At 44.2% G+C, this 14,161-nt stretch overlaps 2 protein-coding genes across 4 annotated transcripts in view; both read left to right on the top strand.

Annotated features, from left to right (window-relative positions):
- The window catches only part of LOC131397257 (SIGLEC family-like protein 1), a 41,685-nt gene that overhangs the window by 15,657 nt on the left and 11,867 nt on the right, over window positions 1-14,161 (top strand). For 2 of the 3 annotated variants that reach the window (XM_058530024.1, XM_058530026.1), the window contains exons 1-3: window positions 11,719-12,287; window positions 12,623-12,904; window positions 13,051-13,153. In XM_058530024.1, the coding sequence (XP_058386007.1) occupies window positions 12,224-12,287; window positions 12,623-12,904; window positions 13,051-13,153 (449 nt within the window). In that variant the 5' untranslated portion in view covers window positions 11,719-12,223. Of the gene's footprint in view, window positions 1-11,718; window positions 12,288-12,622; window positions 12,905-13,050; window positions 13,154-14,161 lie in introns of those variants that run through there. The other variant, XM_058530025.1, reaches the window with a different exon arrangement.
- On the top strand, window positions 34-2,823 carry SIGLECL1 (SIGLEC family like 1; the record flags this gene model as incomplete). The annotated part of the gene is made up of 3 exons (XM_058530744.1): window positions 34-331; window positions 471-576; window positions 1,687-2,823. Coding segments are annotated over 3 exons (669 nt in total), but the record flags the coding sequence as incomplete, so codon positions are not given.

Below are 14,161 nucleotides of genomic sequence, written 5' to 3'. Positions count from 1 at the left end.
GAAGAGGAGTCAGGATGCCTTGCTGACTCCTGACTCTCCCTCCCCACAGCACCTGCCAGGCTGCTCTATTCCTCTTGTTCCTTGGAGAAGACTCTGCAATGCAGCTGTTCCTTCCATGGGATCCCCACACCCTACGTGCAGTGGTGGATGGGAGGTGTTCTCATGGGTGTGAATGGCACAGATGGAGGCATCCAGGTGAATTCCACCATGCTTGGCCCCTGGGCCAACAGCACTATCAGCCTGACCGAGCAGCCAGAAACGGGCACAAGACTTCTCTGTGAGGGGAGGAACCCAAGTGGAGCCCATGCTTTGAGCATCCTACTGATGTCAAGTGAGGGCAGAGGGGGCCCAGTGACTGGGTGAGGAAGAGCAGATGGGGACAGGCATTGGAACAGGGGAGGGAGCAGAGCTTTGGCTCTGATTCTGAGGTCTTCGGAGAGAAGCCTTTCTCGCATGCCCTCTGCTTCCAGGAAGGAGTTCTTTGGTTCCTCCGACTTTCTTGAAAGGGCTGATCCAGGGCGTTGTCTGTGGAGTCATTGTGATTGCGCTGCTCTACCTCTGCCTCATGCCTCTTGTGTGAGTACTGGGGTCAAAATTCACCCGTAAGCCTTTCCCAGAGTCTGCTACCCACAGGCCCCAGCTGTGGTGCTGGCACAGAGAAGGCAAAGACAGGGCCCCTGTCCTCGCGGAGCTGAGGGTCTGGCAAAAGGAAGAGGTGCAAAACAGGTCACCACAATCCAGGGCCATCAGGATTGTGCTGGGCCACAAAACAGGCCCAAAGACACAGGCTTTTGGAGAATTTCATAAAGAAGAAAGCAAAAGAGGGAGCAGCAGCCCTAGAGACACCAGCAGAGTCCCCAGGTTGCTGGCTGAAGTGGGCCCGGAGGGCTGAGCACTCATTTGTTTGGTGGGAAATAGTATATGCAGAGCCTAGGGACACATCTGAGCAATTTCCAGTGCAGTGTCAGATGCATTGAGAGTGACATCAATGACTAAAAATGAAAATGGAGAGGGTTCTTGGTGTTGGTTCATAAAGACTCTTGAAACTTGGCTAAACATATCGGCTAGAAGCCTAGAGTGAGAAGAGCAGAGTAGCCAGAGGTCAGGCCAGAGAGTTCAGCAGGGGGACCCTGGCCAGTCCCGATGTCTTGGGCTTAATCCTGTTGGGAGCCACAGAAGACTGCTAAGCTGGGAAGGAAAGCGTGAGTTTGGGGTGGGACAGAGACCAGAGGGCAAGAGTCAGGAAGCTGGAGGCCAGACAGGAAGCTGGTGCGACGGTCTGAGCCAAGCCTGAGTCAGGGCAAGTGACGAGGGGCAGTCAGAGAGATGGGACTTGGGAGTGACCGACTCTCAGGGATGAAAAAGAAGAGGAGCAGGTGGCAGGGCAAACTGGGAAGCTATTTTCAAAGTATAGTCAGCTGGATGTAAAGACCAACAACAGTCCTTTCAGTTTGTAAAGCCCTGTCATAACTGACCTCATCTGAGCCCACAGCCTGATAAGCAAGGTGTCCGCATTGCACAGAGTATGAAACCAATTCCCAGAGAGTTGTGTGGCTCGCCGTAGATAACACGGCCAGCTGTAGCATTGTTGAGGCTCTAAACCAGAACTTCTGATCAAGACCAGAGCCCATTTGGGGGTACAGGGAGGTGGAGCTCCAGAATTGATCAGGAGGATCATTTCCATAGAGTGAAACATATTAGAATGAAGCAGGCAAAGAAAATTGGGGAGATCAAAGCAGAAAAGAGCCCTAAGGTCAGAGCATGCCAAGAACCCAAGATGTCTCTGAAGCCTGAAGAACCAGAAAAATCCATAATCACCGCATCTTCTGAGAGCCGGATATTGGTGAGTACCCATTGCTTTTGGAATCGAGTCCATCAAAATAATGGTAGTAAGACCCATGAGGAGAAGCACATACAGGGTTTAAAGGAATTATCATTCTCAGTCCTATAGGACATTTAGAATGCCTGAATGTGCTTGCAGATCATCTTATAGATAATGAAGCTAAGGCCTGGAGTGGGGAAGACAATTAAGAGAAACAACTTAAAGGGTAATTAGAATCAGCAAAGTATGCACACACCCACACGCCATTGAGAAGAGGCTTAGGAGAACCTCTCAGCGGTTGCAGCATCAGAGCGGAAACCAAAGGGTTTGGTCTCTGACTGTGTGGCAGGCTGCAGTCAGCACAGTCTGCAGATGCCAAGGCCCAAGTCAGCCTGAAGTGCTTGGAGACCAGGCCAAGCCCAGGTCACTCTTTCATTTATCCTCCTGCACCCGATATCCTCAGCAGGGCTTGGAAGGGACAGTTATTTACCATTTACGATTCTCTAAGACCACAGGGCCCTGCTGCCCTCCTTGGGTGGATAAATAATGCATTTGTTAAATTCCACCAGCATTTCCTGCAGTGTCTCGCAATTTCCATCCTGGGCAATGCAGGGGTCTCAGAAACAGATCAGATGCAGACCCTGTTCTCAAGAGCAACCAGGCTGGTGGGGAAGGCACCCTCGCAATAACTGTGCTGAGCCAGGGCTTATGGTTTCTCGGAGGATGGAAGGACAGAACCTACTTGGAGAAGTCATGAAAAACTTCCCAGAGGAGTCTGGGGAACAGTCAGGTGGCGCCTGGTGCTGGGAATGTACAGGGAGGATCAGCAGGAGAAGACAGGGTTGCAGGCTCCAACTATGGGATTGTGAGGAAAGGTGAATCCAATGCCTGCTCCACATTGCCTTAATTCTGTGCTCAAAGGGAGCGACAGAATTCTGTCCTTTTAGATTTGATACCTCACCTCTAGATCTGTTCTAACATCCTTCTTTCTTTGCCCTGCTTTGCAGCACCCATTACCCTAAACTTCCAGGAAAAGATAAGCGGGAGCTGATAAACGGGAGCTGACAAAGCCTGTGAAAACTACATTCTTACCTGGAGACCCCATTATCCCTGGAATTACACAAGTCTGCAGAATCCTTAGAGACCCCAGAAACCCAGGAGTATAACAAACTTGGAGCCCCCAGAGTCTCCTCAGCTCGCAAAGCCCTCTCAAGCCCCACCTGTCCCTCACTCTGCATCTCCACTGAATAGGATTACCATTAGACCTGGTCTTAGAATCTTTGGAGGCAAACTCTATGATCTGTTGTTTGGGTTAGCCAGAAGAAGTATGTCCCATCCTGGGATGGTGTTAAAGGAGGAAAAATAAATGTGAGACTGTGAAATAGGTTCACCAAGAAGTAGCTTTGAGCCCCTACCGTGTGCCCAGTACCTGGAATATACATCCCAGAGCACCAGGCTTTGTAGCCATCATATATGGATTGAATCCCAACTTCAGTGCTTTGTGGTTTTGTCTTTATATAAGACCTTCCCCCTGACACTTTGACCTTCAGTGTCTTTACCGGAGGTGTACCTGGGTAAAGAGTGATTGAAAAGTGGTGTCCAGAGGTGCAGGTGGAGAAAAGACACAAAGATGGGCCCTGAATGCCAAGAGAAGGCATTGGAGCTTTATCTGGTGGGAACTTAGCCTTACTCCCTTAGAATGTAAGTTCTACCAGAACAGGATCTTGTCTGTTTTGTTTTCTACTTGTATCACCAGCACCTAGAATAGTTCCTAAAATAAACAGGCTCTCAAAAATGTTTGTCAAATAATTGAATGAATTATAAGCTGTTGGAAGATTTGAAGCAAAGAAGCAGAGTGACCAGATACACAGTGAAAGGACATCCTAGGAGTAGTTATTGATGTATTTAGAAGAGGTAAGATTGGAGGCAAAGAGCCTAGTTAGGAGGTTATTGCATTATTTCTTGGCCAGAAAGGCAGGCATGCAAGGAATGAGAATGAGATTCTGGCATGAGAATGGACCACAGCTGTGTATTGTTCCCCTCAGAATGGATGACAACATCCTTTCTGGGGCCAGATGCTGGTAATTTTCAGTGGTTGGGGTCATCTTTTCCCTGGGGCATTATGTATGAGTTAATCTAATGGTTCTCCATTCAGCACCAATGAGATGGTCATCCTGTACTCAAGGTAGATGTTTCTATAAACCTCACATGTATGCATGCAGTTCACACATTCCACAGAAATATGAGCATCCACCATATGCCAGATAATGAGGCAAACAAGCTAGACACAGGCCCTGCCTCCATGGAGCTCGTGGTCTAAGTAGGTACACAGACAATGAAGAAATAAACACAAAACTGTAGTTTAAAATGTTCAGTGCCAGGAATAAAAAGGACAGAATACTATGAGCAAGTGTAAGGAACCAGGGGAGGAACCTAGTTTGGATTAGAGAGTCAGAGAAGGCCTCTCTGAGAAAGTGACATTTGTGCTGAAACCTACAGGATTATTAGAAGCTAGTCAGAGAGAACAGCGGATTCTAGGCTCTGAGATGGGAAAGGTCTGCTGAGTTCAAGAACTCAGAGAAAGTCTATGCACCTGGAGCTCAGAATAAGGAGTGAGCTCCCAAGGGGGCCAGACCTTTCGGGACCTCAGTGCTCTGGTGAGAAGTTGAAGTTTTATCTTCACTCACAGAGGGCTATTTCCTCATATGCTTTGTAGTTTGGGAACGTGGGTTCCTATTCATCAGGACTTTATCTGTCAGAATCTTGTGCAACAGAGGTTTTGAGCTGAGGGTAGAAGCCTCTATAATAGGTTTTTTATTTGCTTCTATCAAAGAAACAAATCCTCTATTAGGGAGACGTGTACAAGGATGGGAAGAGGGAAGGTGGTAGGTTTGGGGAAGGAGAGTAGAATGAGATCTACAAGAGGAATGGGAGAGAGGATGGGAAATGGGTTGGAACTAGGTCAGGGATGGATTTTGGGCATGAGAATGAAGAGCTGGGTCTTCCTTGTGTGTCCTGTTTTGTCTGTGATAGGGGCCTTGGTTGCAGGACAGGAAACAAGGGGGTACCAAGGTGCCTTCTGATTGGTCCTGAGGGTCGCGCACTTGGCATTTTGTTCCTTGATCAGTGGTTTCCCATCATCTACTTGCCCACAAATACTGGGTTGATTAGCCTGCAGTCTTGAGGTCTAGCGGGGATCTAGCACCGCCTGCTCAAGAAAGACGATTCTCCCGATGGCCGAGGGTGGTGCTCCAGTAGAGCCCAGGGAGCCCTGTAATGACGGTTGCTCTGGACTGGTTGAGATGCTGCAGACCGACCGGTTCTCCTTCGAGGTCCTCCCGCCCCGCGCGCCGTGCCCCGGCCCAGCAGCTCCCGCGCGCATCCTCAGGCCCTGATTGGCTCTGGAAGGACTCGCGCGTGCTCCTTGGAGCACCTGTGGGGCGGGGTTTCACGGGGGTCAGGTGTCCCGTGTGACTGCTGGCTGATGGGACGTTGGTGAGGCTCGGGGGCTCCCGGGACGCCTAACGAGCTGGTTATAAGACTGCTAATCAGCTAGCCTTCCTCTGCGTTAGTCACTTCCCAGTGAGTCCCTCAGTTGTTGTGCACACAGTTGTTCCACGTGTCCGTCAGTTCCTTGGGCTCGTCCTGAGACGTTAAATCAGTCCAACGATACGTCCTTCTGGAAAGTAGGTTCTCCAGTTAGTGTTTCTATAATAGTAAGTCAGCCAGCCAGTCACTTGATGCACTCAGCCAAAGTCGAGGAGGACGTTCAGTTTTCAAGGAAATAGCCAGATGGAGAAGTGCTGAGGAAGGTCCAGTCTGGAACTCCCGGAACACAAGAGGAGGAGGTAAATTTGGAAAAGGACTTGATCGTTTAGGGGGAGGAGAAAGAGGTTGCCTGTGGAGATAACCCGTGGATGTGCCAAGGCCTAGGGAAGGGAATGAGACTTGGAAGAGATCAGAGGGTTAAAGTCTGAAGGGCTGTTACATACTGGGCAATAAAACTCTCTGATTTTACAGATGAGGAAAATGAGGGGAAATCAGAGAGGGTACAGCACTTGCCTAAAGTGAGTTACTGCAAAGCCCTGGCTGAAACCACCCCAGAGCTCTTTTCAATCTTCAATTTGAGGTTGTAAGTAAATCACTATATTCCCTGAAATAATTAGATTCTGAGAATTAATTACTAACTAAAATTTTTATTTCAAAAATTTTTAAAAAACACCTAATCTAACTGACAGGAGAACTAGACACATCAACTCTCCCCTCTCAGTAACTGAGCAAATAGATGAAAAAATTGGTAGGGATATAAAATACTATCAACAAAATTGACTTAAGTGACATTTATAGAATATTTCATTCAACAATAGTAGGATAGACATTCTATTCAAGGGTTTGTGGAACACTTACCAACATAGCACATATTCTGAGCCATAAAACAAGTCTCAACAAATTTAAAATAATTGAAATCATATGAGGTATATTCTTTTACCACAATGGAATTAAACTAGAAATTAATAACAGAGAGCTAGAAAATCAGCAAATATCTGGAAATTAAGTAGTGCCCTTCTAAACAACTAATGGATCAAAGAAAGAAGTCACAAGGTGTATTAGTTTTCTAGGGCCACCATAACAAAGTATTGCAAACTGAGTGGCTTAAGACAACAGAAATATATTGTCTTATGGTTCTGGAGGCCAGAAGTCCAAAATCAAGGTGTTGGCAGGGTTGATTCTTTCTGAGGAGAATATGTTCCATGCCTTTCTCCTAGTTTATGATGGTGACTGGCAATCCTTGGTATTCCTTGGCTTGTAGATGCGTCACTCCAGTCTCTGCCTCCTTCTTCACATGGCCTTCTTCCTGTGTGTTTCTGCATCCAAATTTTCCTCTTCTTATAAGAACACCAGTAGTATTGCATTAGGGCCCACCCTTAACCTGATTACAAAGGTAAACTGCAAGACCCTATTTCAAATTAGGTCACGTTCACAGGTATGTGGGAATAGGGCTTCAATATATCTTTTCCTGGGGGCACAATTCAACCCATAGTACAAGAGAAATTAGAAAATACTAGATTTGAATATATTTTAAAACACAGTATACCAAAAGTTTTGACATGCCACTAAGGCAGTGCTTATATTAGAAAAGAAGAAAGGGCTCAAATCCATGGTAAGAGTTGCCACTTTAAGAAACTAAAAAAAAAAAGAAAAGAAACCTGAAGCAAGCAGAAGGAAAGAAATAATAAAAAACAGAAATCAGCAAAATTAAAAAGAGAAGAAATACAGAAAAATCAATGAAATCAAAACCTTGTTCTTTAAAAAGCATTCAATTCATAAACCTTGAGTAAACTGATCAAGAAAAAAAAGAACACACCAATTATGAATATCAGGAATGAAAGAGTGGATATAACAACAGATCCTAAAGACATTTAAAGGATAGTAAGGGAATGTATGAGCAACTTTACGCCAATAAATTTGATAATTTAGATAGAATGGAATTCCTTAAAAGATACAAATGACCGTATTTCATTCAAGAAGAAGTAGATAGCCTGAAGAGCCTTACACTATTACAGAAATGGCATTTATAGTTAGAAATGTTTTCATCAATAAGACTCCAGGCCTAGACGGCTTCCCTGGTGGATTCTACCAAACACTTAAGGAAGAAATAACACCAATTGTATACAATTCTTCCAGAAAATGGAAGAAGAGGAATGCTTTCCTACTCATTTTATGAAGCCAGCATTACTCTGGTATCAAAGCCAGACACAGAACTACAAGAAAACTGTGAATCAATATGCCTTGTGATGATAGATGCAAGAATGCTCAACAAAAATATTATCAAATCAAATCCAAAATATAAAAAAGTATAATACATTATGATCATGTGGGTTTATCCCGGGACTGCAAGGTTGATTAAACATTTGAAAATCAATCAGTGCATCAACAAAGAAAAACTGTATGATCATCATCATCTCAATAGATACAGAAAAAGCATTTGACAAAACTCAACCTCTATTCATGTTAACCAAAGAAACAAAAACAAAAAAGGAACTCTCAGCAAATTCTAGAGAAGGATATTTCTCAACCTGATAAAGTGTATCTATGAAAAACCTACAACTAACGTCATATTTAACCATGAAAGACTAAATGCTTCCCACCTAAGATGAGGAATAAGGTAAGGATGTACGCTGACTCTATTTTATTCACCCTATTCAAAATTGTACTGGAGGTCCTTGCCAGTGTAGTAAGGCAAGAAAAAGAAATAAATGGCATGTATATTGGAAAGGAAGAAATAAAACTGTCCTTATTCACAGATAACATGGTTGTCTACATAGAAAATCCTAAAGAATACGCAGAAAAAAAATCTACTAGATTTTATGAGTGAGTTTAATAGGGTTCCAGGAGACAAGGTCAATGTACAAAAACCAATTTTATTTCTATATGCTAGCCCAAAAAATGGTTGATGGAAGCATTCTTATAGCTTGACTAGGGTGGTCATTAAATGTGTGCATGTGTTTGTCAAAATTCATTGGACCCTGGACATAAAATGGATACCTTTTGTTTGATGTAAACTATACCTCAATAAGGATGATTTTTAAAAATATTTTCAGATCCCCAGCAGACTTCCATTTGCATCACATTGATCAGAGCTATGTCATGTGTCTACCCCTAGCTGCAAGGAAAGCTAGGAAAGTGAGTATTTATTTCTGGCCTTTATAATTTTATTTATTTATTTTTCGTCCCCCAGAGCCCCAGTAGATATTTGTATGTCATAATTGCACATCGTTCTAGTTGCTGTACGTGGGACGCGGCCTCAGCATGGCTGGAGAAGCGGTGCGTCTGTGCGCGCCCGGGATCTGAACCCGGGCCGCCAGCAGCAGAGGACGCGCACTTAACCACTAAGCCATGGGGCCGGCCCGATTTCTGGCCTTTATAGTGGTGCCAGAAAGAGAGAACATGATTGGGAATCTCAACATGTGGTCCACTGGATCAGCCGGAAAGCAGTGCCCGGCACAACAAGCAGCTGAGGCTCAAACTCAATTATCCCAGTTCCAGGCGAATGCTCTTCACAAACCAGGAAAGAGAGTACCCGGAAAAGAGAGACTTGTGCTTGTATATTTTTTTCAGCAAATATTTATCAGACAAGAACCTTTCTAAGTACTGTGGAGGACACAAAGATCTATTTGATGCAGGGTCTTCTCTCAAGGAGCTCGCTCTTGGGTAGATTCCCTGGTAAGATATTTCATCAGTTTCCTTGCTAGAACAACAATCAAATGAAGAAGAAGCATGGCAGTAGGCTGTGCAGGGTTGGTGTAGCAGCTCCAAAAGGCTGTCAGAGAACCAGGATCCCTATGCTGTTGTCAGCCTGTGGCTTTGATCTTCACGGTTATCTCATGGTTGCCAGATGGCTGCTCCACCTCCAGTATCGCATCCATATTCTAGGGAAGAAAAAGAAGAAAGCACCAAGGAGAAAGCAGTGATGCCAATATCAGAAAAACAGAATTCCCAAAAGTCTCCAGCAGATAGCCTCACATGTATTTGGTATTTTAAGTAGACAATTCTCTCAAAATATTTGATTAATAATAAATCTAGAAGAGTCCAAGGTGTTTATTTTTGCACTCTACATGTGGGAAAAGAGAAGACTACAGACAGGTATACAGTTTAGGAAAATAGAGACATCAATTACAATGTTATCGTTACCAAAACAAGAAACTATCAAGTAAGACGACAACTGGTCAGAATTCCATTTTATTTGAGTATTGTTTTCATAAGACATGAAATAATTTCTAACATCGTTGGCGTCTCATTGGATCACTTTGTTTAAATTGCTCTTCTAAGGGAGGATTTCTTTTAACAGAGAACAGAACAAGTCAGTAACAGTCATGAATATTCATACAAAACTGTATATCGTAGAGGAGAACATAAGTTATATTCTTTTAAACATTCTCAGTTTTGCACAGTATCAAATCAGATTCCTTGAACCCTCTTATAATACAGAACAATATCTTTTGATTTTTAGCTGCAGGGGAAGGGAACATCTCTTTCAATTCTGACACTTTTTTCTTTTATTTTGAAAACATGTTTTTTTTTAAGCCAGGCTCTAGAATTTCATTAGTTAGTATTATATGCAAACTTGCAGACTCAATTGTGATGGCAAAAAAATGGGGTAAAGGATGAATAGGCCTTTATTTGCTGATAATAATTTAATAGCATTTTTCTTGTACTTGGCTCATTGGCCGGAACTACGTCCTATGGCCACCCCTAAACATGAAGGAGATGGGGAAATAGAGGGTTTTTTTTAGACTGGCGACTTGATCACCAGAACAAATTTGAAATAATAAGGAGATCCAGGAGAGTGCATATATGTAAGCAACTCTCGGGGTCTGCCTGAGACATTGCCATAAAAGAGATGGACGGATAGGGATGCTGAAGAGATGCTGAGAAAGAAGGCTTCTCTGTGGTTGTAGAGATCCTGGAAGGCTACCAGAAGGAAGTTACATTTGACCAGGACTTGGAAAAAGAGGTAGGATTTGAATGTGGGCAGAAGAGAGAGTTACAGAAGGAGTGGCCGGAGTAAACACACGCAAGAAGGACTCAGAACTCAGCAGCACAATTATTTCATAGTTAAGGTTTATTATAGCAAAAGAATTGAGATTAAAATCAGCAGAAGGAGGAGGCACATAAGGCAGAGTCTAGGAGAGACCAGGCATGAGCTTCCAGTTGTCTCTGCCAGTGGAGCTGTGCAGACAGTGCTTACTTCTGCTAGCAAAATGTGTGGCAACATGCACAGTATTGCCAAGCAGGGAAACTCACCGAGCATTGGTGTCCAGGGTTTTTACTGGGGGTGTGGTCCTGTAGGTATGGCTGATCACCCCCATGGCTGACATTAATCTCCAGCCCCTCCAGAGGTCAAGCTGATACCATGTGGTCCAAGGCCCCACCATCAATCACATTGTTACATAGACTATCTGGTGTGGCACCAGGTGAACCAAGACTCTCTTATCAGGCAGGATATTCCAAAGGCTTAGAGGTTACTTCCCAGGAGCTGGGCAAGGGCCAAACCTTTCTAGGGTAAAGTTAATCCTTTAATGCACTGGTGGGATACTGGGAGACGCTAGATAACTCTGTTTTTCAACTTGAATCTCTCCCCACAGGGTTACTTTCTCATGTTTTGATGGAAGTCAAGAAGTTACCGATGGAAAAGGGCCTGTGCACTACAGTCTCTTGCATATTTGAATTTCCAAAAGAATCCCCAGTCAATTGCATGACATGGCCTACTGGCTCAATAAAAATACCACCTCCCCTGTAGCCACAAATCAACCCAATACTACCATAGATGATAATACCAAGGCCAGATTCCACATTATTTGGAATCTTGAGGAACAAGACTATACCCTGCTAATCGACAATATACTCAAAAAGAACAGCATATTTATTCTGTGCAGATCTAGGAGAACACAAGAGTGTTTTCCTGAGGGAGAATATCAAACTTTTCCATGTCACATGACATTCAATCTCATGCAATGGGTGGTTTAGAAACAAGGAACTGCTGAAGGGGTTCTGGTAATTATGTGGTTTTTACTTCACCGGGCACTGGGCTTTAGAAAACCATGGTTATTTCATTTTTACAACAATAATACAATGCAGTAGGTAGAGTTGATAACTATTTTTCCAAATAGAAATGGCAAAGAGAGGGGAAGTGACTTGGCCAGTAGCGTGCAGCCAGTAAGAGATGGAAACGTAAATGATTACAGATCAGCTGGGAAGGGGCAGAACCTAAGAGGAGAGTTGGGTTGGGAGGGAGGGAGGCACAGTAGGAGCTGGGCCCAGGAACTCTAGGCTAGGGGACAGGTAAGGGATCATAGGCAATGTAGATACTCAGGAAATTCACTCACTCTCAGTCTTGGAAGTCCAGGGTCTGGTTCAAGCTCTGTGACCTTAAGCAAGTCTCTTCAGTTTGCTAAGCTAGACAATGGGGTGTGCCCCTTCCATGCAAATATACTTGTAAAAAGCCAACCAAGAATAACAATCCCAGGTTCCACACGGTTGTCAGAGTGTGGGAGGGGTACCAAATGAGCTAATGGGTAGGAAAACACTCTGTGACCTGGAAACACTGTGCATCAGTGAAGTGTCCATGAGGGTCCCTTGTCTCCAAGGTTGGGCTGCAATCTGTCTCTGTCCTCCAGACCTGACCCAGAAACCAGAGCTTCACATCCCAGAGATTCTCGTAGCTGATGAGTCTGTGACCTTGACCTGTACCATCAAAGGCACCTGCAAAGAAACCAAAGCACCATTCCTCTCCTGGGAAAGGCCCACCACGTCATCCAACACAGACGGCTCCAGGAACTCCTCCTCCTCCTCAGTGCTGCACTTCACCCCGAAGCCTGAGGACCATGGCACCACCCTCGGATGTCATTTGAACTTCTCCTAACTAACTTGGCCAAAAGTAGCATGGTCACGCTCCAGCTGGTCGGTGAGTGCTGACGGGTAAGGGAAGATTCAGAGTCTGGCAGAAGTGGTAGGGCCAAGAGAAATTCCTGAGTCCAGGGAGAGAGGGAGGAAGAAGTCTGGGAAGCAGTCACGTCTTTCCCTGGCTCCTGGGGCTGAAAGGCCAGAGGTGAGAGCTGAGCCCAGTCAAGTGAGGAGAGAGGATGAAAGGGAACTGCTCTGAGTCCCAGCCCCTCTGGGCCTCCAGAAAGTCTTTCCAAAGCTCCTTGTGAATCATGAATAAAGAGAAGGCTGGGTCCTGGAGGAAGTGGAGAAGGAAGTCAGGATTCCCTGCTGTCTCCTGACTCTCCCTCCCTACAGCACCTGCCAGACTGCTCTATTCCTCTTGTTCCTTGGAGAAGACTCTGCAGTGCAGCTGTTCCTTCTATGGGATCCCCACACCCTCTGTGCAGTGGTTGATGAAAGGTGTTCCTGTGGGTGTGAACAGCATGGGTAACATCCTCCAGGTGACTTCCACCATAATTGCCCCCTGGGCCAACAGCACCATCAACCTCCTCGGGGAGCCAGAAATACTCATGAGTCTCCGCTGTGAGGGGAAGAACCAATATGGAATCCATACTTCAAGCATCTTCCTTATACCAGGTAAGTATACAGGGGTCTAGTGACTGGGCTAGAACAACACCACCTAGGGACCAGGATGAGGATGGGCACAGGGCCAGAGGAAAGAATAGTAGTTCAGACTTCACAGCCCTAGGAGAAAAACGACTTTCACTTCCCTCTGATTCCAGATAAGAATTCAGTTTCCAGTGCGTTCATGAAAGGGCTGATCCAGGGCGTTGTGTATGGATCCATTGCATCTGCACTGCTCTTCTTCTTCCTTATCCTCCTTGCGTGAGTATCAAGCTAAAAGCCTTTCCCAAAGCCTACTATGTTTATTAATGCTCTTTATTTCCTTCCTTATAATTTTTCTTCCTTATAATCCTTATAATTCTTTCCTTCCTTATAAGTTTATTCTCCTTTGTCTGCTCTTTTGATATGGTCTCTTATATCATTAAATTTCACCCATTCGTCTTTTCCAATATTTGCATTTAAGGCTATAAATTTCCCTCTAACATGACTTTAGCTGCATCTCACAGATTTTAATATAAAGTATTTTATTATCATTTGGTTAAAATGTTTCTAATTTTCATTATGATTTTTTGACCCGTGAGGTTTTTTTTAGACACATCAGTATTTTATTATAATCCTCTTTTCTTTATTTCTAGCTTAGACAAATAAGGTCAGACAATATATTATGCATGATTTCAGTTCTTTATTTTCTTTGTGGCATAATTTTTGTTTAGTTTTTATAAATATTCCATGTGGACTTGAAAAGAATGTGTATTCTACACTTGTTGAATGCACTGGTCTACATGTACATAGCCTTTAAATCAAGTTCATTAATCATGATGTTTAAATCCTCTCTGTTTGTACTGTGACTTCTGCTTGGTGCCGTTCTCCACACCTCACCTCCCAGCCTGTTCCCCTCTCTTACCTGGCTGACGTTTACTCCTCACTTAGGACTCAGCTCATGGCTCTTCCATCAAGTACTCTAGAAAACCTTACCTGGTACCTAGGCTGGGTGCCTTTTGAGGACTCCCATAGCCATCTGGGCTTTGGGGTATTAGCACTAATGATTTCACTCTGATGTGATTAAGTGTAGATATATTTTTTGTTTGCTGTTATTTATATTTGTTTGGCCTCTTTAATCTGTGCTTTGGTGTCTTTTCTCAATTCTGGAAAATTCTCAATCACTGTTCCATATATTGCCTCTGCCTTTTCCTTTCACTATGGGGCTCGTATCCAATATTTGTCAAACTTTCTTTTTCTCTTTCTTTCTCTTACCCTGTGTCTTGTATT

Source organism: Diceros bicornis, chromosome 34, assembly GCF_020826845.1.
Source record: "Diceros bicornis minor isolate mBicDic1 chromosome 34, mDicBic1.mat.cur, whole genome shotgun sequence".
NCBI lineage: Eukaryota > Metazoa > Chordata > Mammalia > Perissodactyla > Rhinocerotidae > Diceros > Diceros bicornis.
This window is presented reverse-complemented; position numbering and strand designations above follow the sequence as displayed.